Below are 25,702 nucleotides of genomic sequence, written 5' to 3'. Positions count from 1 at the left end.
GCAATGCCTGTGCTTCCAGAAATCCTGAGTTCAATTCCCAGCAACCATATGTGAGCTCACAACCATGTGCAATGAGATCTGGTGCCCTCTTCTGGCCTGAAGACATATGTATAGAACATTGTATACAAAATAAATAAATAAATCTTAAAAAAAAAAAACACGGAGAATGAACTGGTAGGAATAGATGTGAACTTGAGCAGGACAGGGAGAGAAAGGAGATCCCGGGTAAGAGTCAAAGAGAAAGGACACACATTCAGGGCACTTAGCTCAAGCTTGTCCGATCATCAGTGCTGTCATCTGAGCTAACATTTTGATTTCTTTCCTGTTTCTATCCAGTTGTTTGGCATTCTGGGGGGGGGGACCTGATGACACTAAATAAAATGGAGCCTAAGGATGAACAAGTGATCACACTTGGATGAAGTTTGTCACAAGACCAGTCTAGGAGAAAAACAAGCTGATAGACTAACAACCACAAACATTGACTTTTTAAAGTATCTTTTCTCATTTGTGTGTATGTTATGTGTGTGTGCATGCATGTATGTGTGTGTGTGCATGTGTACATGTGTGTGCATGCATGCATGTGGGCAAGCATGCATGTGGGCAAGCATGCATGCGTGCATTGTGTGTGTGTGTGTGTGTGTGTGTGCTCGCGCGTGCGCATCGGTGTCCATGAAATTATGTCATGTGTGCGCAGGTACCTGCAGAGAACAAGTGCTTTGCAAGTGTTGGGTCACCTGACTAGAGTTACAGGCAGCTGTGGGCTGTCCCACCTGTGTTCCCGGAAGAACAAAAAGTGCTCTTAACTTCTGACCCATCTCTCCGGTCTCCTGCACACACAAAAGTTCCATACACTTGCCATTTCATGTCTATAGTATAACATATAATAGCAGTCAACCGTTGTTGAAGGGCTGAGATGACCAGGCTCTACATCAAGTACTTTCTATGACTGATATGACTGATAGCATTTGCTCATAATAACTATTATTACTCCCATTTTTTTTTACTCTGTTCTCTTTTGTTTTCAAAGCAGGGACTCACTATGTAGTCCAGGATAGCCTCAACGTTGCTGTCCTTCTGTGCCACTTCTTGTTCCCTTTTTAAGTTGGATGCGCTGACTACTGATGCCCGTCTGGGACAGAACAGCTATTAAGAACAACTAAAGGGAGGAAGAACTTACCTTTGAAGGTTTGGGTCCATAGTCCTTTGCTCCTGTACCCATGATGAGGCAAAATAACACAGTGGCATGAACACAAGGCAGAGGCCACTCCCCTCAGGATGGAAAAGCAGCAAAGGGTGGGACTGGGAAAAGACACAGCCCCTAACAGTACCTCTCAGTGGTCTAGTTACTCAAACTAGCGCTATCAAGTGGGAACTGTGGTCATTTAAATGTAACATTGTTGAAGTAGGTATGGCCTTATTGGAGAAGTGTGTCACTGGGCGGGGGGCGGGGGCTTTGAAGTTTCCTATGCTCAGGATATCACCCAGTATTTCAGTCAACTTCCTGTGGCCTTCTGATTAAGATGCAGCCAGTACCATGTCTGCCAGCATGCCACCATGCTCCCCACTATGATGATACTGGAATGAACCTCTGACACAGTAAGTGATCTACCCCAAATAAATGTTTTCCTTTAAAAGAACTGCCATGGTCAGAGTGTCCCTCCACAGCAATAGAAACCCTGTCTAAGACAGGAACCAAGCCTTCTATACATGACCTTCTCCTGGGGACACTCATGACCAAACTGTAGCAATGAAGAAATAAACCAAGGGAATTATCTAGTCTACAGCAACATGGCCAATAAAGGGGAAAAACAAGATTGAAATTCCATGTGATTCTAAATTTCATTAATTTATTATTTGTAATAAAAAATTAATATAGTAAAATACTATGTCAAAAAATAAAATCTGGCATTATTAAAACATATTTCCATATGACCAAACTATATTTTACTTAAATGTTTTAATCTAAAAGATATGACTAAGCAAAAATAGAGTATTTGTGAGGTTAATATGTAGACTGATCTTTTAAAATATTTAACAACAAAGGTCTTTTTCATTCATGCCTGTGTGGAGGGGAGAAGATCTGTTTTCTTATTGTACAAATATGGCCATTCTGTTTATATCCAAATGCTACTTAACATTCAAATCTCAGTCATTCTCATCTACCATGTATCTTTCTCCTGTCATTTGAAAAATGATTTCTTAATTTCTACAGCTGTAGTCATTGTATTTAGCGCATGGTTTAGTATATAATTATTCCCCAATTATAATTAGAGTGTTTGCAGTAACAGAAACCCAATTTAGCCTACTTGCTGAAACTACAGAAAGATCACACAAAATATGTGAACCAATGTTTGGCAACAACATAAGATAAGAGGAATGGGAGATCAGACAAAAGTCCTGAAGGATGAGACTCAAGTAAGGTACCGGTTTATATCCTGAGAGAGTTTCCAGGCTGTGACATGGAAGAGGGGTCTCAGGAAGAACACAAATCATTCCCTGAATCCATAAGACAACGCTGAGAAAGACCAAAGCCTGGAAAGACCAAAGCACATAAAATTTACAACAAAACACCAAGCAAGAGAAGGTGACACAGAGTGAGAACTCCATAGATCTCTCTGAAACCTTGGGCGTGGCACTGATTTGTACATAAATGTGCTCTCCCCTCATGTTTTCAGTGGACTACTTAGATAGAAAGTCTAAGTTCAGAGACTCCATCAACAGCAAAACTGTGAAACAGAGAAGAAGATTTGGTAAAGACAGGGTCATATTTTCAACAAACAGCCTTAGGTATTAGCATTTAATTAACAATGAAGGAGACTTTGGTTCATACCTCATATACAACTCAAAGTAGATCACCGACATAAATGAAAACCATGAGGCCAGGAAACATTTACAAGTAAGAATCTATTAGATTTAACACCAACTTCGTGGCCCATGAAAGACAAAAATGAATAATAAAACTTTATCAAAAAGTAAAGTCTACTTAACAAAGTCTGTTAAGATGTAAAGACATGGGCTGGAACAAAAGACTTTCAACTCTGAGGAAAATATTTGTATTTTAGAATACATAAAATCACTCTCAAAAAGGAAAACAGAATTGGTAAATCATTTGAACAGGGACTTCACCAAAGAAGTGATGGTGTTTTGCTGAGGTACATGGATGGCAAACAGGCCATCACAGGGATGCTCGACATCTAAGGTAGAATTCAGTCCATAAGTCTGAGGCTCGCTTGGGCAACATGGTGGGCCCTTGTCTCAGAAGAAGAATAAAATGAGAAGACTGACAAGGATACCAGGGGACAGGGCACCCATATCCTAGTAAAGGGAATGTCAAATAGGATAATCACTCTGAAAAACTGATCACCAATTTTTTCAAACAGTAAACACAGGCCTATACCACATAGGGTGGTCATTCCATCCCCAGACATGACCCAAGAAAAATGAAAATATGTGTGCATTTGCACATATATATTATTGAAAATTCTGTTTTCAAATTGCAAAACATATACATAATCCAAATGCCCATTAATAGATGAATACATAGATCAGTCATGGCATAATATATAAAAGATGCTCTCAGCTGATGTGGGATTGCTGTATGCTGTGAATACCATTGGTTAATAAAGAAGCTGTTTGGGGCCTGTGATTGGGTAGAGCAGAACTAGGTTGGGAAAACTAAACTGAATGCTGGGAGAAAGAAGACAGAGAGAGAAGCCATGTAGCCCCACAGGAGACAGACACTGAACAGAATTTTACCTGGTAAGCCACAGTCATGTGGCAATACACAGATTAATGGAGATGAGTTAGTTTAGGATATGAGTTAGCGAAAAAATATGCTTAAGCTATTGGCCAAACTGTATTGCAAATAATATAGTTTCTGTGTGGTTATTTTGGGACTGAGCAGCCGGAAACAAACAAGCAGCCTCCTACAACACTCAGCCAAATAAAGAATTAAAAGTTAGCATATAGCCCAAAAGGGTAGATCATAAAACAAATGAGAAAGGTAGATAAAAGTGAATCAGTGTTGAAACTGCATGCAGTATAAAACTGGAAAACTAAATGCAAAGTAACCTCAGTAACAGGGAAAAATAAGTGCCTCCTTGGAATAAGATGAGGAACAGGGAGAAACATGGTAAAACAGGATAAGGAAACCGAAGGATGCTGCAGATGTTCATTGTCTTGGCTGTGGTGAGACTTTCACATGTCTTCATCCGTGCCAAAGATATCAAAGGAATTTTGTATCTTTATTGCAACTTATAATAATATGTCCATTATACCACAGTAAGGCTTCTTAAGTAGTGTTGACTTTATGTAAACTAAATCATAAGGTTTTAAGAAGACAATACAGGAGTGTCATGAACAAATTAACTTTTTCCTAACAGGGCTATGAGCAAATATTATGTATGTATGTGAAGGATAAATATATGACTTTAAGTTCAATGAGATCTTTGTATTTTTCCCATAGACAGCATTTGGAAGACACAACATCTACATCTTCCAAAGTTTTTTTCCCTGTGCTAAGTGAAACACAAGAAATCTTACTAATTTATTTAAAAAATACCAAAATGCATTCAAATGTTTCCAAAAGACAATCAAATAAGGACAAAAACAATGAGAAAAATAAAAAATTACAATCCAGTTGGCAAGAACAGGCTAAATGTGTCAAAAAAAATCCTGAATGGAATAAACCTTACCAGATATGATTCTGCTGAGCATAATATTGGAAAAGTAGCTTGTATTTTCTCAGTTCTTTCCTAAAAATTTTTTATTTGTCTGAATTCTGTTCCAGTCCCAAATAGACACTGAATTTAAATAGCTCTTTTTAGCATACTGTGGTAATAGCTCATCCTTGTGAAGTATCCCAAAGTTAGTTAGAACTTGCAGGCCTTTAAGATATTCAAATTTGTTTCAAACACGAGATATATCACCCCAAACAGTGTTGTTACACATTGGTGAATCTTACCAGTGTACCCAGTGAGGCAAGAAATATATTTCTTTGTGCCCAGCAGGTTTTCAGAAATTTTTGCATAGTGACTACTTTCTGAAGCCTAAACTCTTGTGTATTTACCTAGGGTCCTCCAAGCGTGAAAGCAACGCTGGGTGATGAAGCAGAGAAATCTCATAGATTCTCACATGCACTGGCCATAGGCTGTGATGAAGTAAGCAGATGTATCCAGAAATCCAGTACCCTTCTCTGAAAATGGGGGGCACACTAAAAATGTCCTTGTGCTATCTTTATTTTGTGACAGTACTCTTTCAGCACCATGGACAGACACAATCCTGGACATGTGGCAATCGAATTGTCTATAAGGTTCTTGTAGCAAACTGTTTTGCTATGTCAAATTAATTTGGTGTTTGTGATAACAAGGGGGAATTTTTCCATTTTCACTTTCTTTAGTGCTTTTCAAAATAATGAGCAAGTTTGAATACAGCAAAAATTCATTGCTATGAGAAGGGAATTGCTATTTTTTTTTATCCAAAATGATCTAACTAATAGATTGAGAGTATGTATGCAAAAAGCTTCAACAGACACAAATGACAGCAAAAAGTTACACCAAAGGGATGCAAAAGTAATCAAATGTCATGTTTCTGTGCTTTTCAATCAGGTGATCCTAATAAGTCACAACTGGTACAGTTCCCACTCCAGCAACTTAAAAAGTCAGCTGGAAGTACTTCTATCCATTTAAACAGTGCCAAATGTGTTATAATAGCATGTGTTTACATTTGCATCAGGGCATTTTCTCCCAAAGGAAGACAAATCATATTAGCGATGCTAACATCCCTTCCTACCCACCTTTAATTTTGGAACGCAAACAGAATTAAATTAATACAAAAATCTTCAAAGGGAGAAATGGTAAGGGTCCACCAAGAAAGCATCTTTACATATAAGCAGCCAGTAGAACAATATCCCGGTTCTCTTCCTAGTGAGGGAGAGACAATAGAAGAAAGAAGTCAGCTGGAAAGGGGAAGGTGTGTCTTCATGCATATATTCACCAATATATGAAGAGCTATATCATTGGAAGCATTGCTAGGTGGGGACTAAGCAGTGATAGACAATCAGCACAGTTTCGTGTAACTGGAATCCTGCTATGTTAATAGACACCCATCTCTCATACCCTGGAAGAACCGTAACTAGAAAAAGCAAGACGTTTACTGACATGGCCAGCTCTGAAAACACACAGGCAACTTTGTCTGGATCCGACATTTTATATTTAGGAGCATATATGTATTTGCACATACATATGTGCATATCATAACAATTAATGAGAAAAGAGTCCATGAATTTGAAGAAATTGTGAGGGCTCTGTGAAAGGCTTTGGAGGAAGGAAAGGGAAGGGAGGAATGTAATTAAAATACAATCTCAAAAGCAAAAAACAACAAAGCTTGCAGACCCTCTTCAGAAAAACAGCTTTCTACCCTAACAAAGACAGGGCAGGTGACTGTCATTTTGCAAGTGGGCGTTTCCCTGATTCTTAAAATTTTTAAAGAAAAAGAATCAGACCTAGGCATGCAGTGACTCGCTGATATGGTTCAATCTGAACCCTTCCCACAGCCCATCAGGTTTGCAGACCTAGAGGTCAAATAGGAAAGAGAGGCTTGAAAAAAATGAGAAAAAAAAAGAGAGATGCTGAGCACACCATCAGAGAACAGCTGTGGAATTTTCCCTTTACATCTGAGTAAACATGTTTCTCTAGTCTTTTCAGTAGATTCATTCTCAGGAAGCTTTACAATCCAAACATAATCAAGCCAGTCCTGATTCAGAAAAGAGAGAGAGAGAGAGAGAGAGAGAGAGAGAGAGAGAGAGAGAGAGAGAGAGAGAAGGAACCATCCATTTATATTGTCTGAAAGGGAATGGACTATATTTGCTTTGCACAGTGGCAAATCGGTCACCAAGTTCGGACAGATGCTCATGATGTTCATGATCAGCTTTACCCAGAAAGGCAAAAATAAAGAAGTTGTCAGCACAACTCTATGAAGACAGTGTGGCTTGCTGATACGAGCAGTGTGCAAAGCCCACAGGCAATGAACAGCTCGTGGCTATCATTTCCCAAGGTTTTATGTACAAGAAAAGTGGTGTTCTATAGCAAATTTATTTGAGTCAATTGATTCGCTTAATGATTTCACTAAAAAAGTGAAATATTAAAAAAATATTGGGACAAGTGAGGTGGCTTGGCAGGTAAAGGCACTCACTGCCAAGCCTGGGGACCCTAGTTCAATTCTCAGGTCTAAGTTCAATTATCAATTTCTTCTTCTATGTTAGAAGACGAAAACCAAACCTAGAAAACTGTTCTCTGATCGTCACACATGAGCTGTGACACAGGTATAGTCACACACATACAATACACACATGTACACATAATAATAAATAAATGTTTAAATTATTTTAAATAAAAATGAGATAACTTTGAATTGATAGTCTGAGTTTTGATGTGCATGATGAAATAAAAACAGATTTCTCTTTCTCTCCTCATACACTATATAGAAAGAAGTATTCCCAGGGTGTGAGCTGTCCAGTTTAGCAGCTATTAACCAAAATAACAAATCCCATTTGATTCATCATGCTAACAACTATGCTTGGTGCATCACACCAACACCTATGCTTGATGCATCACATCAACACCTATGCTTGATGCATCACACCTATGCTTGGTGCATCACACCAACACCTATGCTTGATGCATCACACCAACACTTATGCTTGGTGCATCACACCTATGCTTGGTGCGTCACACCAACACTTATGCTTGGTGCATCACACCAACACCTATGCTTGGTGCATCACACCTATGCTTGATGCATCAAACCTATGCTTGGTGCATCACACCTATGCTTGGTAAACCACACTGACACCTAAGCTTGATGCATCATACCAACACCTATTGTAGCTTCATTTCCTTGTCAATCACATTTCTAATAATCCCCATTTTCCTTGTCTTGCATAAAAGGGGATAAAAGAAACTAAGACAGAAAGGCAAGTGTTTGTCCTTGACATCAAGGCTTATACTGTAATGGATAGCATTACCTAGTAGGGCCTTCTAGTCACTGACATAAGCAGAAAATGTTATCATTTTTAGTTTGGATATAATCTCTATCTTATATCCTTTGCATTAGGCTGCTATTATCATAAGGGGAGACACTAACAGTTTCACTGTAACTGATACTCCAATTCTCAGGGGTATGCACTGAAGCTCAAATGACCCTTCTTGATGAGACACTGAAGAGAGACCAGTTCCCTAGAAACCAAAAATTGTGGAATGTATTCAGGGATTGGGATTCTTTGTGGGTGTTTTTATAATCCTTCAACACAAGTATAAATTATATTTTCTAAGCCAAAACTACCATGCAACAAACAGTCTCTTAAAAATGTGTGTTTGAAACACACATGAGGAACATCTTTAAACAAGTGTAAGTGGGCACAACAGGTGACTTCCACTGAAGTGAAATTTATCACTTCGGGTTAATTGCTTTTAAAAATGAATCAAAACCTACCCACCACCCTCATGCACCTACCACTGAAAGCCCAAATATATGTATTTTACTAATGGGAACTAAATCTAATCACTATACAGGGTCTGAAGCATTAAAAAAAAATACTAGCATTAGAGTCATAAAACATAGCTAAGCCCCAGTCCTGCTCCAGATTAGTTACTGTGCCTGAAAGCTTGATTCTGCCCCTAAATCACAAAACCTTTAGCCTTAACATGACAATACTAGAGAGCGGGACTTTGAGGATGATTTGCTCATGGGTTAGAATCCTGCATGGGGTTAGTGCTCCCTTCACCCTTGTATCAGGCATGGGACTGAGTCCTGCATGGGGTCAGTGCTCCTACAAGGGTGGATGAAGAGAGACCCTTCACCCTTGAATCAGGCACTGGACTGAGTCCTTGTATCAGGTGAGGTCAGTCCTGTATCAGGTGAGGTCAGCAAGAAGGAAGCTTGCTTTGAGGAGTACGTCAGATCAGAATCTCGTGAGTTCACACACATGACACAAACAGCACCTTCATGGACTGGAAAAGGTTAGCATGAGCCAATAACTCATGTGATCATTTTTATCTTTCAATAAGTTGCTACCTCATGAGCATTCAGGATGCCAAGGAGAGGTTGAGGTCAGTTTGGGCAATAGAGGAAGTTCCAGACCAGAAAGATGAAGGAAACAAAAGATTGCTTTTGCTCCTCTGTCATTTAAAGTCCTGATTAAAACATGCAACAAACTCAAGTTTTTGTAGCCCTTGATGACTTAGAAAGATGGAATTAAGGAAGAGTACAGGAAAGTCACCAGACATGATGTAATGTCTTGGAAAACACATCAGGTCGCCAAGTATCAGAGGGAAAATCACAGGCAGCTGGAGCCGAGGGCTGAGAGGAGAGATCTACATCACAGGGGCTGTAATCCTAGGCAGAGGGACAGGGACAGACCAAAGAGACTCCACCAAGACATCTGAGGTACCAAATGTCTTTTCTTTGCAGCTTCTTCTCCCCCTGGTCAATGCTTTCCTTGGACAAAACAAATAGAGAAACTGAAGCAGGAGAGTCCTGCGTCATGCCACCCAGCATGGACACTGACTACCTGGAGCTCAGGGCAGACGGAAATCAAGAGGCGGCAAGAGAATTCAAGTCTCTTCCCCTGGTGTGGAGCAGGATAGCTCCTCCATGGTGCTCTCAGCCCAAAGCTTCTTTGTGATGTCACAGGCATGAGCTGCTCATCCAGGGAGCCCATGTGCTGTGCAGAATAGAATCCCTTCTGAATTCTGTCCACAGATTAGTGTTCAAATAATATCCATCCTGACACCAAGAGCCCATTAGAACCTTACGATGTACTCATCTGGAATAATCTTAGACCGCCACAGGATTCCACAGAGAATGTAAGCAAATCAATTGCTTAGGTTAGATGAAATGTCAATTTTAGTAAGGATTGATTTTCTATTCTCTCTCTCTCTCTCTCTCTCTCTCTCTCTGTCTGTCTGTCTAATTGGTTGCTTTGGACATCAATGGTTTGAGTGCATGCACATACACACACACACACACACACACACACACACACACACATACAAGCTATAATGATTTATTTTATTTAGGAGAGCCAGCAAACCAGAAAGATTGAAGCACAGCCTTATTAATCCTTTGATGGACTATGCATGTGGTATCACGCCACACTATAGACAGTGATCCAGGGTAAAGGAGGAAGCAAGTGGAAGGGGGTTTCTTCCAAAGAAATGGTTGATGTATACCTCTAGCATAGGAAGGACAAGGAGAATGCCCATCACCATAGAAAAGAAAATATTGCTAATTAGATACCCACTGTCAACACTACTGACTACCCTATTACATCCTGCCTCATTTAGTCTACACAAAAGCCAAGCAAGATGCTGACATTTAGAGCTTTATATGTAAGGGGTGGAATTTTTCTGAGGTGCAGCAAAACAAAACCAGGAGATCCAATAAACTGCCCTCCTTTGAAGATTGTACAACTGGAAGCAAGTCCACACACAGCCTCATCTTCTACTTTAGATGCTTGCGTGCATGTTGAAAAGCATCAGGTACACATGAAAATGTGTCCTACCTGTGCATGGCACCAATTTGGAAAAGCATAATTTCTTCTAAATTATCTACATTTGAAAAAAGTGTTTAGAGTAATGTTGCCACACCTAGAACCATGTTAGAAAAAAATGGGCTCATGAAACATTTAACCTAGAACAGGCATGGCACGCCAGGCGTGATGGCACATGTCTTTAATCCCAGCACTTGGGAGGCAGAGGCAGGTAGATCTCTGTGAATTTGAGGCCAGCCTGGTCTACAAAGAAAGTTCCAGGACAGCCAAGACTATTATACAGAGAAACCCTGTCTCATGGGAGGGAAAGGGTGGCATGGCAGTTCCCCTCACGCCTCAGCTCAGGATGAGTCTCCTGTTTTGTGCTTAGAAATCAAGCCCGCACAAGTAAACTTGAGGCCAAGTACCAAATCCTGTTCCCTTTGCGTTCTCTCCAGCGCCAGACAACAAAAGGCACACACAGCTGGGCTAAAGCATAGACTTGGTCAGTGAGGAATCAGCCTACCACAGTGTATGACAGACACGAGACATCAGGAAGAAAGACAGTACCAGCTTATCTGCCAGGGAAAAGGGCACCAAATCAGCCTTTCACTGTTGGTGCTGCAAAGTAAATTTGGTTTCCATGCAGGCCAGGCATAAAACGTGTGTTGGGGCCCTTTCCCATCCTTACCGCATGTCCACTCAACACTCACACACATCCAGATTGTGACATTTTGCAAAAGAACAGCACAAATAAAATTTTAGTAGAGTGGCCAAGGTGCTCTTCAGGGAAGGGCCTTGACTGCCAAGCCTGAAGACCTGGTCTGGTCACCTGGAACCATACACAGTGGCAGGAGACAACTGGCTCCTACAAGCCGCCTTTTGACCTCCAAATGCACAGCCCCAGCAGACACACAAAATAAATAAATTATATAATAAAAAATTAATTAGGAATTTGAAAGACACAGGCCAAAATGTAAATCAAGATCAACTACAAAATCTAAAGAAAGAAGAACCTCTAAGGCTAATTGTACGTACACATCACACTTAACACCAGATCATGTTTTCCCATTAGTTCTCATGAGAAGTACTATCCATCTTCAGTTTACATATGAACACTTTAAAGAGTCATGACATTAAATAGTTTGGCTATCAGCACATAAATAGCAAACAAGTAACAGAGAAGAGATTTGAAGATAAACTCCAGAGAGCAATCAGTGAAGAATAGTCCCAGAGAGTAGAAACAGGAAACCAGGCTTTCATTGGATGCTGAAGCCATTTGATAAAAATGGCATGTCTGGGTCTCAACTTTCTCCTCACACTGGTGAGAGCATCTCGGTTGCCTGAGAAAAAAAGAGCAGGAGACCTGGGACTGGAGTCCCAGCTCAAGTCCTTCTGGCCTGGTTCTACCAGGATGGCTGCTTCCTCTCTTTGAACCACAGTCTCAAAATCCTTCCAATGGAAATGATAATCTTTGAAAGGCTATTAAGAGGATTGGTCGAAGTGCTTCAGAATCTATTAATCACTAAGCTATAGACCGTTTTGATCATTCTCTCCCACTCTAACATCCTCGGCCTCCTGCAAGCCAGGAAACCGCACAGCATCAGAAGCGGGCGCCGGGGGGGTCACCCCAATCTGATGCACCTTCACAGCCATTTTCAAGAGAGAGAAAGACGTTACCATTCTCTGCAGTTCCCAGCTTGAGTGCCCTGCACCACGACAAGAGGAAGTCAGAGAGATCTGGTGACCAGAACAAAGGGCATGAGTTATGCTAATGGCATGGCACAAAGCCCTGGAAGAATTCTGGAAAGCATCATCGGCACTGCTGCCGTTTGTTAACTTATTTATCAGCATGTGCAGAAATGGGAAGGCCCTTCAGAATATTTTCATTTAACTAATATGTTTTTCTACCTCTTAGACACACCTTTTGCTGGTGATAGGTGTTTTAAATCGCTGGGCTGGCCCACGTTCTTTCAGAGACTATCATATCAGGGTTCTTTCTGTTGGGATGTTCTTATAGTTTGACTCTATCACTTACATTCAAGGTTTATAATTTAATATCATGATATATACAGTAAAAATTAACATGCCCACCATTATCCATCATTGCACAGGGTTACCCCTCTTTATATGTGCGTTGAGAGCACCTAAATTGTATTCACTTAGGAAGATATTCCAGACAGACAGACAGAATACACTATTTTTAACTATAGTTAATCTGAATCTGCTTCAGCTTTATACCCTTTGGCCAAATAAACTCCCTAGAAACACCCCCAACACACACACACACACACACACACACACACACACATACACACACATACACACACACACACACATACACACACATACACACACACACACACACACAGTAAGCATTATCCTTTTTTAAAAAGAAGACATGTTTGCTTTTAGAAGGTAGGAAATTATTTCTATTATCTGACAATTTTAGATCCAAGCATTTTTTGTTTTGCTATTGTTGTTGTTTTATCCAGTAACTATTATTTTTTAATTCTCTGCATCTTGGCTTCTTTTTACCTGAAATAAAGTAAAACAGCCCCCCACAGTTCTTCTGTTTCTAACAAAATAATGCAAAGTGCTTTTGTAAATTCTAAAGAATTATTATTTATTGCCCACCAACTCTGCTAAGTAAGAACCTATTTCTTAGTCACCTAGCCCATGTCATTTTGAAATCAAAGATGCAGCTCAAGGAGAGGACAGAGAAGCCCTTATGTTTATTCTGGAAGCACTGCACATAAGGGAATCCTACCCGGTACACAGAAAGAGGGAGCTGCATTATCCAGGAACTCCAGAGGGTCCGCCCAGCTGCTTGGACATTCAAACCCAGCTCCAAGCAAACAGACCTTTAAAAAATCAGTCATCAGGAGGGTGCACCCAGCCATCTGATGGACTCACAGCATCTGGGCATGAAATATTTTATTTCACAAATCCCTCTTCCCTACCCGCCCCTCCTCAGTCACACGTACAAACAATCTGGACAGCCCATAAGGCAGAGGATAATTTTAGGGCTTTCCCCAGGGCCTGGCTGGAAGCTTTCCAATCATTTCTTTCTGTGAAGTCAGATGCACTGTTTCTTTATACATGTAAAAAGATGAAATCAGTTTCTATTCCATTCTATTTGCAGAATGAGATGGGAAAACTTGAAAGTCTCACATAGCCCCCTTGCAGATTCCTAGAAAGGAAACTCCCTACACTGGAAGAGGAGGGGGAGGAGAAGGCAAAAGGAACACTCCAAAGGGAAGCAAGAGCAGTTTGCTAACCCCTGAGAAGCCTCCATGCGCACGATCTCACATACACAAACATACATGGGGCTGGAGAGCGGAGCTGAGAAATAAAACCACCATCATTTCTGGGTTTGCTTTAACTGTTGGTTGTGTCGTGGTTTTATCCTCAAGGCCGCTCCAGGAGCAAATGCTCGTGCGTCCATCTGTCTGTGTAATCTTCCTGTCTGCCCTCTCCCGTCGTCCCAGCTTTTCCTAAAAGATAGATAACACTTTTTATAACTTTATTTTTATTAGTGTTCACAAATTGTACAAGATAACGGGTTTTGTTGCAACATTTTCATAGTGGGAATATATTATGTACTTGGATCACATGCTCCTCTCTTCCCCTGACCACGTTAGATTTTCCAAATCATCGTCCTTGTATCTTAATGAATTTTTAAAGGTCTGGAATTCACATATAAGAAAACATGATATTTGCTTTCAGAAATTTGGCTTACTTTGTTTAACATAGTGAAATTTTCCCACAAATATGATGTCAGTTCTTTGTGGCTTAAAACGCTCTGTGGCATATGAAGACCATGTTCTCACTATCCACTCATCCACTGATGGGCTGATCTCATACCTCGGTTACAGCGAATAATGATAAAGATAATAAACACTGATCTTCTGTTATCTCTGTATGCCAGCTTTGCTTCCTTACGGTATATACCGAGAACGCTATAGCTGGATCATATGGAAATTCTATCTTTAGTCTTGGAGGACCGGCCATGCTTATTTCTGCAGTGCCTACACTAAATCGCATTCTTCCCACAGTGCATGAGGGTTTCTGATGGTCCTCAAAATCTCGGTCAAAGTTCATTGCTATTCATTCCCTTCATACTAGCCTTTGTGACCGGTGTGAGAAAGACACTCTGGAGTTTTTAATCTACATCCCTCGGACAGCTAAGATGCTGGGCGTTTTTCATGTTCATATGAGATTTGTCTTTTTTCCTATATTTAGTATTCATAATGGCTATGAATGCTTCATTGGATGAAGAGCTGACACCAAGACTCTCTGCTTTACTTAGGCAGGGCTAAGACAACACATTTTAATATACATGGGATTTGGCTTAAATGAACATAAAGAATAGGTTCATTGACCCAAAAAAAAAAAAAAAAACTTGTGAGGGTATGTTTCACAAAAACCCTTCCTGAAGCCCACTGAGAAAACAGAATAGAAAAGAAAGTCAACAGGACTGCATAGATCAATTGTGTGTATATGACTGCAGAAAAATGCTGCTTTCTCACACCCATGCCCTGCTCCTGCATCATACACTCCTCCACTTCCACCTTGAGGGCATCAGGTTCTTCCCAGGTACCCCATGTGTTCTCTGGCGAAAACTGGGTAGTGTGAGCTCCCAAGTCAACCCATGGAGCCCGGGGTCAGCAAAGGCTACTTTGTAGGGGAGACTACAAATCAGTGTGGCCCCTCCCACAATAACCATTTTCTGCTTTCCTGATACACAGTAGAATTTCATTCATCTGCAAAGGCAAATGAAATTTTCAAGTAAGTAGGTAAAATTAGAGGATTTACCCTGCACAGAATGAGGCAGCCCAGGAGCAGAAAGACAAACATATTCTTATGTATGGATCCTAGTTCCAAATCTTTAGATCTGTGTTTCTAATTTGAAGGACCCACTTCTAAGAAGGAAATGTAGTGTTGGGCCAATCAGGTGCCCCTGCCTGTCTGTGAAATAATGGGGTAAACTCTTACCTCCCCTGCTTGTGTCCTTCACTGGGCTCCCCCAAGTCAACAGACTGGATAAAGTATAACACCTAATACCATAAGAAACTGAAAAGAAATGAAGCACTTTCCCCAGACTAAGGCAAGATTTAAACCCCAGTGACTGCTGGGAGCCCATTCAAGCCTGCAGCCTTCCCAAGAGATGTAAATCACGGCAGATGACTTTATAATCATCACAGACTAAGGAGCATCATTTCAGAGGGGAAAAAAATATCTCCATAAGACAAAGCCATGGGATGTGAAGGTCCTGGAATTCAGGCTGTCGGCACAATTAAATCACATCAAGGCACTGACTCAGAAATACAACGGTGTAGTTAGCCATCCGCCCGCTGGATTTAGAAGTCCTGGCTCCAGCTGTCAACTGTAACTGCTCCATCTTTTCTTCTCTGTCTTCCAAACAGAAGCAGCCCTCTTCTTTCCCATCCATACCACCACTAACAGTTCTTTCACCAGCAAGTCCCTGCATGCGCCGGATGGCCAAGTAGGGGCCTTGGGTGTCTGTTCTCTTCATTACAATATCAGAAATAGCAATTCCCATTTGTATAACGCTTGATGAGTCATAGCTGACTGTCACATGTGGTACCACACCGGGACTTGACATCGCTTCTGTGAGTGAAGCCAATTGAAAACGGACTCTTTCATGTCCGGTCATGAAGTGGTCGGAGTAGAGGGCATTTCCTCCAGCAGGCAGCTGGGAAGCAGGTGAGCTGCCCCTGGACCACAGCTTGGGATTCCTGCTGTCTGGTCTTTACAGTTCAAAGCTCCATTGCTCTTGTTCCCAGCCCCGTGGTCCTCACTATAGACACCCTCGCTTGACTTCCAGTCAAGTACAAATACTGGCAATGAAAGCAAACCCCCGCGCATCCTGGCACCACACCGGGTTTCCAGGGAAGTCGGGCATCATTACTGCCTCTGTCCTGCTGGGGACACAATAGGGAAGCCCACTGAGCAAGCGCTCTTTGGGGGAAATTACTTCCCCCAAATCTAACTTCTGATCAGAATTCCTCACCAACAGCATGGAAAATACATGTCTGATGAACAAAACCTTGACTTTTCTGCATGGATTTGCTCCACTTGACCTACATGGAGAGTATATGTATGCAAAGCAACTGAAAACTAAAAGCGCTCCGGATTTAACTGTATTGCGATCTGTGGCTGAATTGCACTTAAGTGGCATTTATAATTGCCACATTTTTCGAGTTCTGTTTCCGCCACAGTCGTGTGTAAAAGTACATTAGCGCCATTTATACATCCGCAGCCTAAGTTAGCTGCAATCTGTGTCCCATAGATTGGAGGGCAAGTCGTTAAAAGACATGGCTGTCACATTTCCAAGAAATAAAATTACATAGATCTAGAAATAAATTGGTTCCTAGATCCTGCTCAAACAGCATATGGGAGTTTTACAAAATTAAATAAGCATTGATTGAACACCTCTATTTTGTTCAGCACCGTGGAGGATTCAGAAACGTGTGTGTGTGTGTGTGTGTGTGTGTGTGTGTGTGTGTGTTTGTGTATATATATACTATGTCCTAGAACAACCAAAGCAGAGAGGTAACTTAGGTCATGCATAGGCCAAGATAAAGGTTTATAATAAAAATTAAAGTTAGTGCTACACATGCCAACTGCTATTTTAATTAATCCTCATAATGACTCAATAAGACAGACATTATTGCTATCCCATGGTTATAGGAAACAAAACCGAGGCACAAAGCAAAGACATATTTAATTAAAGTAACTTAGATAAGGCGTGAGAGCCTGTGTGCTCAGAGCCTCTCTGCTATATACGGGATAGGCTTTGTAAAGGGCTGACTTCTTGCTGTGCCTCTGAGGACTGAGCAGCATTCAGGTAGGAAGAGAGGAAGAATGACACAGGTGGATCAGAGTCGCAGGTCCCAGCAACCACAGCACAGAGGCAAGGATTTATACCTGGCACATAAGGATGCTGAGCAAAAGGAGAAGCAGGCGGTGAGCTGGACTAGGCAGCACAAGACACCCAACAGAAGACCTTGGAGACCACCGAGGAGAACTTGAAGACCATACTGCTAAGTGTGAACGTGAGGGTGAGAAGGCACTGGGAGTGCACACAGCATCTTCAGGACTGAGGAGAGGGGACACTTGCAGGGCAAAACCAACTAGTGACTCACTGTGAGATGGCCCACAGAGCCACTGCTCCTTGATTACAGCAGGCCCTCAAATGATGGTTGTCATATCAGTAAATGAATGAACTCATTTTCATTCAATCAACTATGAATCTTAAAGATATAAACCCAAGGAAGATTGAACAGGCACCCCTGACGGGTTGTCCATAGTAGACAGGGAAAGAAGAGAAACAAATGGGACGGCCCAGTACACTCTAGGAGAAAGAGAGTAGGCAGGGTGGGACGGCATGGGCTTGGACAGCAGAACTGACTCTCAGGTGGGCGCACGGGGCGATGCACCCTCCATTTTATTTCAAAGTATAGGTTTGTAAGAAACCGTGACTAGATGACAGGCATCTAGAGAAAGAGGTCCCGCTTACACTTAAAATGCACCAAAGGGGAGAAGCACAGTCCTTGTCTATCACAAATTCAAAAGTAAATTCAAGTTGCTGTTTTGTTGATAAGCTACCTCTAAAGGCATATATGTAGGTAGAAGTGGCATTCCTAACACGAATGTCACTCGCCACTGACCTGTTACATTTGATCAAAGACGAGTAAAGTAAAGAAGTTTTCAATGTACAGAAACCTCCCAAACTGAGAAAGCTGAACAAAAGGATGCATTAAGAGCTAAGCTCCCAGTCCCTGCTCCCTGGGACTTGCCGCCAGCACCGGCCATTTGGCAGCTATGAAACACCAGCCTTTCCTTATCAAAATACAAAGAAGAAAAAAAATCATCCAACAGTTTCTCAGCAAGAAGCCATTAGACAGATGTAATCATAATGGGACCGAACATTCCCATAAATAAAACGTGCGCATTTAGGACTGCGCGCAGCGTTTGAAAGCAGCTGACACAAAGGTAAGCAGAGTGGTCCCCGCATACACAATGGCTCAGATGTGGTCGCAATTCAACTGGCCCTCAGATAAAAATTGTGAATTTATGGGACAAACCCAGTATCCATTAGCTTAAAATGCAAGTGATCCTCCTCATGGAAAGCCCAGCTGTGGCATCGGGAGCTATTATTCTCAGAGTAAATTCTTCTCCAGGCGCCGCCGGCCAATCGGCCCATCGCAGAACCTACAGCCAGGCTTGACTGAGCCATTGCTTTAGACACAGCCTGGCCAAATGGTTCTTTCTCAGATGCTTGATGCCCACTAGAATGACCAAGTAGTGCAGGTGGTATAGGGGTGTTTGCCAGACAAAAAGAGTTCAACTATCCATTATAACATATAAACTAATGCAACAGAAATGAGAGGGGGAAGGAGCTGAGAGAGTCAGCAGTAGAACCTTCTTAGAGAAGGGACAGATTGACAGAAACACAAAACTGGAAAGCTATAAGCATATGATAGGATAGAAATAAATGGAAATTCAGTCACATTGTTTAAAATATAAAAAACACAGATCATGAAATATGTGAAAACTTCAGCCCAAATACTTGGCAATCTAAAAAGCAGGACCTTTGGAATGTAGTTTGGTGAGTGAGTTACTTGGAGCTCCAGAAGCATTCCTCCTCAAAAAGACTGTTACTCGCCGTGACTGGCTTCCCAGGATAGAACATTAGACCCTCCTATTGATAGTGCAATAATGTATGCATATATTGTGGGGATAATGGAGTAATACAAACTGTTTTGTAAAAATAGAAACTTATTGTTCATTATTCTATATAGAAATTCTTTTCAAATTATGGGTTACAACCCATAAAATCAATTTATCAGTCTTTACAGTTTGTCTCTTGAAAGGGATGGAAGAAGGGGGACACAAAGCAAAGAATTGCAAAGTCCAGAGGTATGAGGAAAAAACATTGTTCTTGCAACTTAATTTCAGGGTTGTAGTTATTAAAAAAAAACTGTGTGCAAAGCAAAATAGCTTTCTTACTGTGAGTTACAGTCAAAACAGCTTGAGTTGTCTTTTCAAAGGGCCGCCAGGAGTTCTTGGAACGAAGAGAGTATGTTATAATATGGAACAAACAATTGGTTGGATGAGTTGATAAACTCATGGAAAATGAATAATAGGATGCGAGTAGTGTACCTCTCAGCCACAGCCTTGACACTTGCAATGGGAAGTTTACTGTATTTGGCATTTTTATACTGAGGCCCTGAAGGCAGAGAGCTGACCAGCTACAATTCCCTGTATGGGGGGCTCTGGTAAAGTAGCAATTGTAAAGATGGGGAAAGGAACAAGGGTTCCCCAAAGTGTGTGGGTTCTGGGGAGAATGGGGAGACAGAAAGACACCACTGCCTGATCTTTTATATAAAAATACATGATGATCTGTCAACTCTAAATTTCACATGAACTTGAACAAACACTTTACTGGCAAAGAAAATTATGACCCTACAGGGATGGAAGATCACTTTAAGCACACACTTATTCAATGCAAAAGTATGTGCAAAACATTATGCTAAGTGTAACGGAAGGGGAAAGTGCATCATCCCTGATACTGAAGAGGCACAGCACAATATCAATAAATTAGCATGAATTGAGCACTATTTTAAGTACTTTGTGAGAATTAATTCATTTAACACTCAGTTCCCTGCATTAAGCACTGCAATTGTAATTCCCTTTGAAGATATAACTGAAGTAGTTATATAAAATTGTCCACAGTGTCATAAACACACACATGCATGTGCATGCACACACATGTACACAACACACACACACACACACACACACACACACACACTGTTCAATAGACCTGAATATTGTCCAAGGAGTAGATCTGGAGATGAGATGGGATGGGATGTTAAGGACAGATAAAGCTTCGATAATGAATATTAAAGGAGGAAGAATTCAGGTGTCAAACAATATAACGGCATCAGGTCATGGGCAGGAAGCGGAAGCAACAGTAAAACTGCCAGAGCACACAGAGCATCCTAGCAGAATGAAGGGGATTGGACAAGGACACCAAACTGTGATTATCATATGGAGAAAACCCATGTACCTTTACTGAATCTGTATACAGTGGTAAACCACAAAAGAATTTATCACAATTAAGTGATCACCATTTTGAGTTGGGCTATTAGAAACATGATCTGGTCCATAGCACAAAAGACAGAGTGGATGAGAAAAATATCAGAGGCCAAGAAACCATGTAGGTCAATGTAAGTGTCTGTCAAGCACTGTGGCAAAAAGTCCAGGGTTTATTTTCTAGACTAGATCTTTCGTGGGTGGGTGGCATTGGACAATTCATAGACTCACTCTGAGCCTTGGCTTTCTTGTTCATAAAACAGCAATAACCATACCACTTACTTCACAGCATTATTGGGGAAATAAGGAAGGTCATTGTTCTGAACAGTGACTATAAGCTAATGAAAACTTTCCCCAGAATGAAGAAGACAGCACACATGAAAATATTCTACAAACACCAATGCCCTCTAAAGGACCACCACAGTTGAGCTTGACTCTTTCCCAAGATGATTTCTCAAAGTCCACTAAGCCTTTGAACTTCTCTGGGAGTAAATGACTTTCATGTCACACTGAGGGTGACATAGTGAGGCAGGACTAACTTCCCTCCATTAAAAACTTTCTAGGAATGAAGGGAGATGACGGAAGCCAAAACAGACTGTGAGTTCCTCTTCCCACGGCGGTGACTAAATACTCAACAAAAGCGACTTTGGGGAGGGCCTTTTGTGTCTCATGATTTGAGGGTACAGCCCATCATGCTGGGGGAGTCCCAGCAGCAGGAGAACAAGGCAGTTGGTCACATTGCACCCGGTCAGGAAGCAGAGAGCGGTGTTGCTGCTTAGCTTGTCTTCTCACCCACGCTGGGGCCCCAGCCTGTGGACTGGTGCTGCCCACATTTAAGATGGGCCCTTCTGCCTCCATTAACACAATGTAGAAAGCCCCTCCTGGCCCTCACATGTGTAGAGCTGCCCTAGATGGTTCTAGAGCCTGTCAAGTTGACAGCTGATAGGAACCGTGGCATTAACCAACTCCAACAACCAAGGAGTCATAGATGGATGAAATGAAGTGAACTTTGACATAACGAAACCTTGAGTTATTAACCACACTTCAGCCCCCACTATGACAGGGACCTTAGTAAATTATTGATACCCTCTAATGCTCTCCATTTTCTCATCTGTAAAATGTGATAGATAACATCTATGTCATGGGACTATTAGTAGAGCTGAGATCATGTATAATATGTCCTTAGAATAATGTGATGGTAACAAATAGCCACTATGTATTATGCATTGATGAAAATCAAGCTGTACTTGCTCGCACATAGGCAGCGATTCTGATAGAGATGGAGATCTGAAACATATAGATGCTACCTAAGGATGGCAATTCTAGAGACCACACCCATGAAAGAACTGAACATTCCTGTTTATAGAGCTAGATGTGTTCTCCCAACATAGGTGACTCCTTAAAGATCATCCACTGGGTCAGTAAGGATGACAGGAGCTTAGAATGCAGCTATGCTGTGCAGAGGGGAGAGAGCAATGTGAACGATAGAAAAGCTATAGCCTCTGAATGAATTATTCTCCCACCATGGCTTAGAACGTGGACTCCATCACTAAGACAGAATGAAAGCAAGACTTGACTTCACGTAGGGAGCATGGTCACAATATGTCATAAATCAAAGGGGACAGAAAGAATGCCAGGCAAGGACACTCCCTCCTCCCCTCTTGGGAGAGGAAACACCTGTATGTGTGCTTCTGGCCTCCCTGTCTAGATATTGGAATACAGAGAATCCCTGCTGTTTCTGCAAAGGATTTACCTTGAGTGTGGCACAAAAACTCCTAAACAGCCCAATGCACAAGCCACTATCATGTCCCCGAAGTCCTTCACTTTTCTCCTAGAAATTAATTGTTTCCAAAAATTTGGTTTGGTTTGTTTTGCTTTACAAATATCCAAATTTTACTAAGCCCACAAAAGGTAACAAAATGAACAGTAAGACACTCTGGCTGCAATGTGCAGGCATCTTCTGTTCTTAGCCTCTGGGTGGGGGGGAGGGCACAGGCAGACACTGGAGCTGTTTACAATCACAGTGACATTTTGCCCCACTTTTTTCTGTTTGTTTCTTATTAGCCACAACCTGTCAGCTCTCCTTGATCAAACCGCAAATGTGTAAGAGATCCTGGACTTCATACTTAGGCAGAAGACCTCTCTTGCAAACCTACTTTGGCCACATTCTCACCAAAATGAAATCAAAGGTTGGTTATTCATTATGACAGTATCCACCTTTTTTCCTAATCTCCCTGAAACTAAAGGGAAGCTTCAGTGTTAGCATATTTGGCGTTTGGGGGATTAAATGTCGCCCTCACTCTTTCAGGAACTTAGTACTTTCAAGAAATGAATATTTAGAGAGGATTAATTCTCTTCCACATTTCTCTCCATCCCAAATGTAGTAAGCTGGACCACACCCTTGCATTTAGGAACAGCATGGTTCATCTGAAAGGTATCCACAGAGTACATGCCTATATCTTCATCTCCTCCTTAGGCTCAGACACTCCCAAAGGTAGGAACTCTCTCCAGAGGCATTGATGAAATGTAACACCTGATACACATTTTAGGTTGATTGGGCCAACAGTAACTCAACCAGTTGATGGTGAGAGGCGATGCTGAAAGTAGTTCCTACCTCTGGATGAGTGGGAAACACCACAGAGCAAGTTATAAGAAGTTACCAAGGACTGAGGGACACCTCTTCCCCTGGGACTTTTCAAAGACAAAACAGCCACTTTGGTTTGAAAATGGCAGTCATCTAAATGTGCAGGTGACTGGTTCTGGGGGTCAGCTCCTCTCTAGAACAACTAAGAACCCGTTCCGAAACGTCACGGTGAAGCACCTGCTTGGGGAAGGCTTTGGGAATTTTATACCAAAAATTCCAGCCTAAGGAAAGAGGAAATGAAGAGACCGGCAATTTAAAGGTACACTGCAGATCTCCAGAATGGCCTCCTAGCCATCTGGCTGCCTAACAGACCATGGAGAAGATGCTGAGGCTGGGGGTAGGGAGGATGGCTAAGGCTGGACTCTTCACCCTTTGGGTCTCAGTTCTCACCTGTGCGGGCATTTCCCCACCTGCCTTTTCTAAGTTCCTCTATCCGCTCACCCTCAGGCTCTCCCTGTCACTGAGAGAAGACTGGATTGGACAATTTGAGCTCTAAAGTCACAGGGAATGTTTCCACATGATCTCGGAAGAAAACTTAGAATTGCAAAGGTGAAGGGGGGCCAACAAGCAACTGCAAAGACTCTGGAATGGGAAGGAGTTCCTGGCTGAAGGACACACTGCGTGCCTGAGAGAAGAAACTCAAGTCTATTTCTCCATCAGTCTGGAAATAGCTGACTGTGAGTGCCAAGGCACCTGGGGCTTCCAGGAGGCTTTGAGACTGGTACAGGTGGCAAGCCTAGTAGACCTGGCCTGCTTGTCGGGCAGTCTGTAGGAGAGGGTAGGAGCAAGAGAGACAAAAGGCACCCTGTTTCTAACTACAGAGTGTGAAGGGTCACGCAGCACGGAACTGTCCCTACTGAGTGGCCCAGATGGGTCTCATATAAAACGCTGATGCTACCATTTCCCCCAGGAGGATGAGCAAACCAGCCAGCCAACTCCTAGCAAGGATGCTTGCAGCAGGGTCACCGCACCACCAGCAGGTGTGGGCAATTAGGCGTAGCTGCCTTCAGAAGACGCAATGTGGCTAATCCCATTTAATCTCCCTCCCCACGCCCAGTGTACCACACACCAGAAGAAATGAGTTAACTTACAAGGAGTTTACGCCTCGCTGGAGGTTGGGGGAAGGGAGTGGTTAGAGCAGGCAAGAAGGTAGAAACCTCTTGAAATGAAAGATTGCTTCCCGTTAAAATTTTAGAAAAGCCAGGGTAGGCAGCGGAAGGATGTGCAAGAGACAGCTCGTTTTCAAATGTGCCTGGCGTGTTAGGCAAGAGGCAACTCGCAAAACACGCGATTCACAAACGTGTTCACCTGTCAACTAGGGAAGAGAAAAACAAACATGCAGTGAGGGCTGGGGAGGCAAGAAATTCAGACTCAAAGGCTTCCATCTCCCCCATCACGACCCTCCTCAGCCCTGCCCCAGAAGTCCTTCAGGTGAGACACACTTGCCAAGTGGTGAGGACCCTAGCGGTGGGTCACGGGTGCTCACCACCACCGGCCGCAACCCCTGCAGGACACACCCTCCACCTACCTCCAGCCTGGGAGAGGCGCCCTTGCTCGGCAGTGTGCAGCCCAGGAGCGCCGCGAGAAACTTTGCCATATACGAGCAGGGAGGCCGGGTCCCCCTGGCGCTCGCCGCCTTCGTCTTCGCCCTGCCCCTGAGCTGGGGTGAGCAGGGCGGACAGAAGATCCTGGACCCGGGCGGGGGCGGGGATCCGCCCGCCAAGGCTGTCCCGTCGGGGGTCTCCGGGCCTGCGGGGAGCTCGCCGTTACCGCTCCGGAGGTGCCCGGGTGAAAGAAGCAGACAGCCGCGGGCGTCCCAGCCTCGGAGCCGCGGGAGCCCTGCTGTGCTAGCCGGTCCTGCTGAATGTCACAAGCGCGGTAGTAAACGGAAGGGCCCCGCCGAGGGGGAGGCGGGAGGGCCAACGGCGCACGACCCGCGGCGGTGCCCGGGCAAGGGCGGCGGGCATAGCGTGGCGACGCAGCGACAGGCCGGCCCGCCCCTGGGCAGTGATGCAGACGATGCCCAGAGCTCCGATGACAGCGTGCAGCAAAGGTGGGAGGGGCTGCTCACCGGAGTCGCCCCGGGCGACCCACTTCCCTAGTTTCTGCCTGATTTATGACAACGCAGGTAGGAGAGGAGGGGGTCCAGGTCCGATGACACTTGCAGAGTTACCAGGACAAAAAACGCAAGCTGCCCACAAGAGCTCCCCACCGGCCAGCGCCAGCCCCATCCTTCCTGTGGGGAAGGAGAAGGCTCCAACACTGGAATGAAGAACCCCACTCCTGTCACATATGAGTCCCTGACGCTGGGTGGGACTTGCACAGCTAAGCCCCAAAGAGGAGCGGGTGACTTTGGGTGATCTCAGCTGGCTTCCAACCGGCAAGGCCCTGGGTTGGGCGTG

The 25,702-nt window shown here is 43.0% G+C and overlaps 1 protein-coding gene and 1 long non-coding RNA gene across 3 annotated transcripts in view; one reads left to right on the top strand and one right to left on the bottom strand.

The window, feature by feature from the left end:
- Rasgef1b (RasGEF domain family member 1B) overlaps window positions 1-24,912 on the bottom strand; it is a 509,760-nt gene extending 484,848 nt beyond the window's left edge. For both annotated transcript variants that reach the window (XM_087908846.1, XM_087908847.1), the window contains exon 1: window positions 24,829-24,912. In XM_087908846.1, the coding sequence (XP_087764972.1) occupies window positions 24,829-24,897 (69 nt within the window). In that variant the 5' untranslated portion in view covers window positions 24,898-24,912. The remainder of the gene's footprint in view (window positions 1-24,828) is intronic.
- Window positions 9,769-24,255, top strand: LOC148121091 (uncharacterized). The gene is made up of 3 exons (XR_015738488.1): window positions 9,769-9,863; window positions 22,721-22,845; window positions 23,748-24,255. It is a non-coding gene; the product is annotated as an uncharacterized LOC148121091 (long non-coding RNA).
- Window positions 24,913-25,702: the final 790 nt, after the last annotated feature.

This window comes from Myodes glareolus, chromosome 8, assembly GCF_982192425.1.
Source record: "Myodes glareolus chromosome 8, mMyoGla1.1, whole genome shotgun sequence".
Lineage (NCBI taxonomy): Eukaryota > Metazoa > Chordata > Mammalia > Rodentia > Cricetidae > Myodes > Myodes glareolus.
This window is presented reverse-complemented; position numbering and strand designations above follow the sequence as displayed.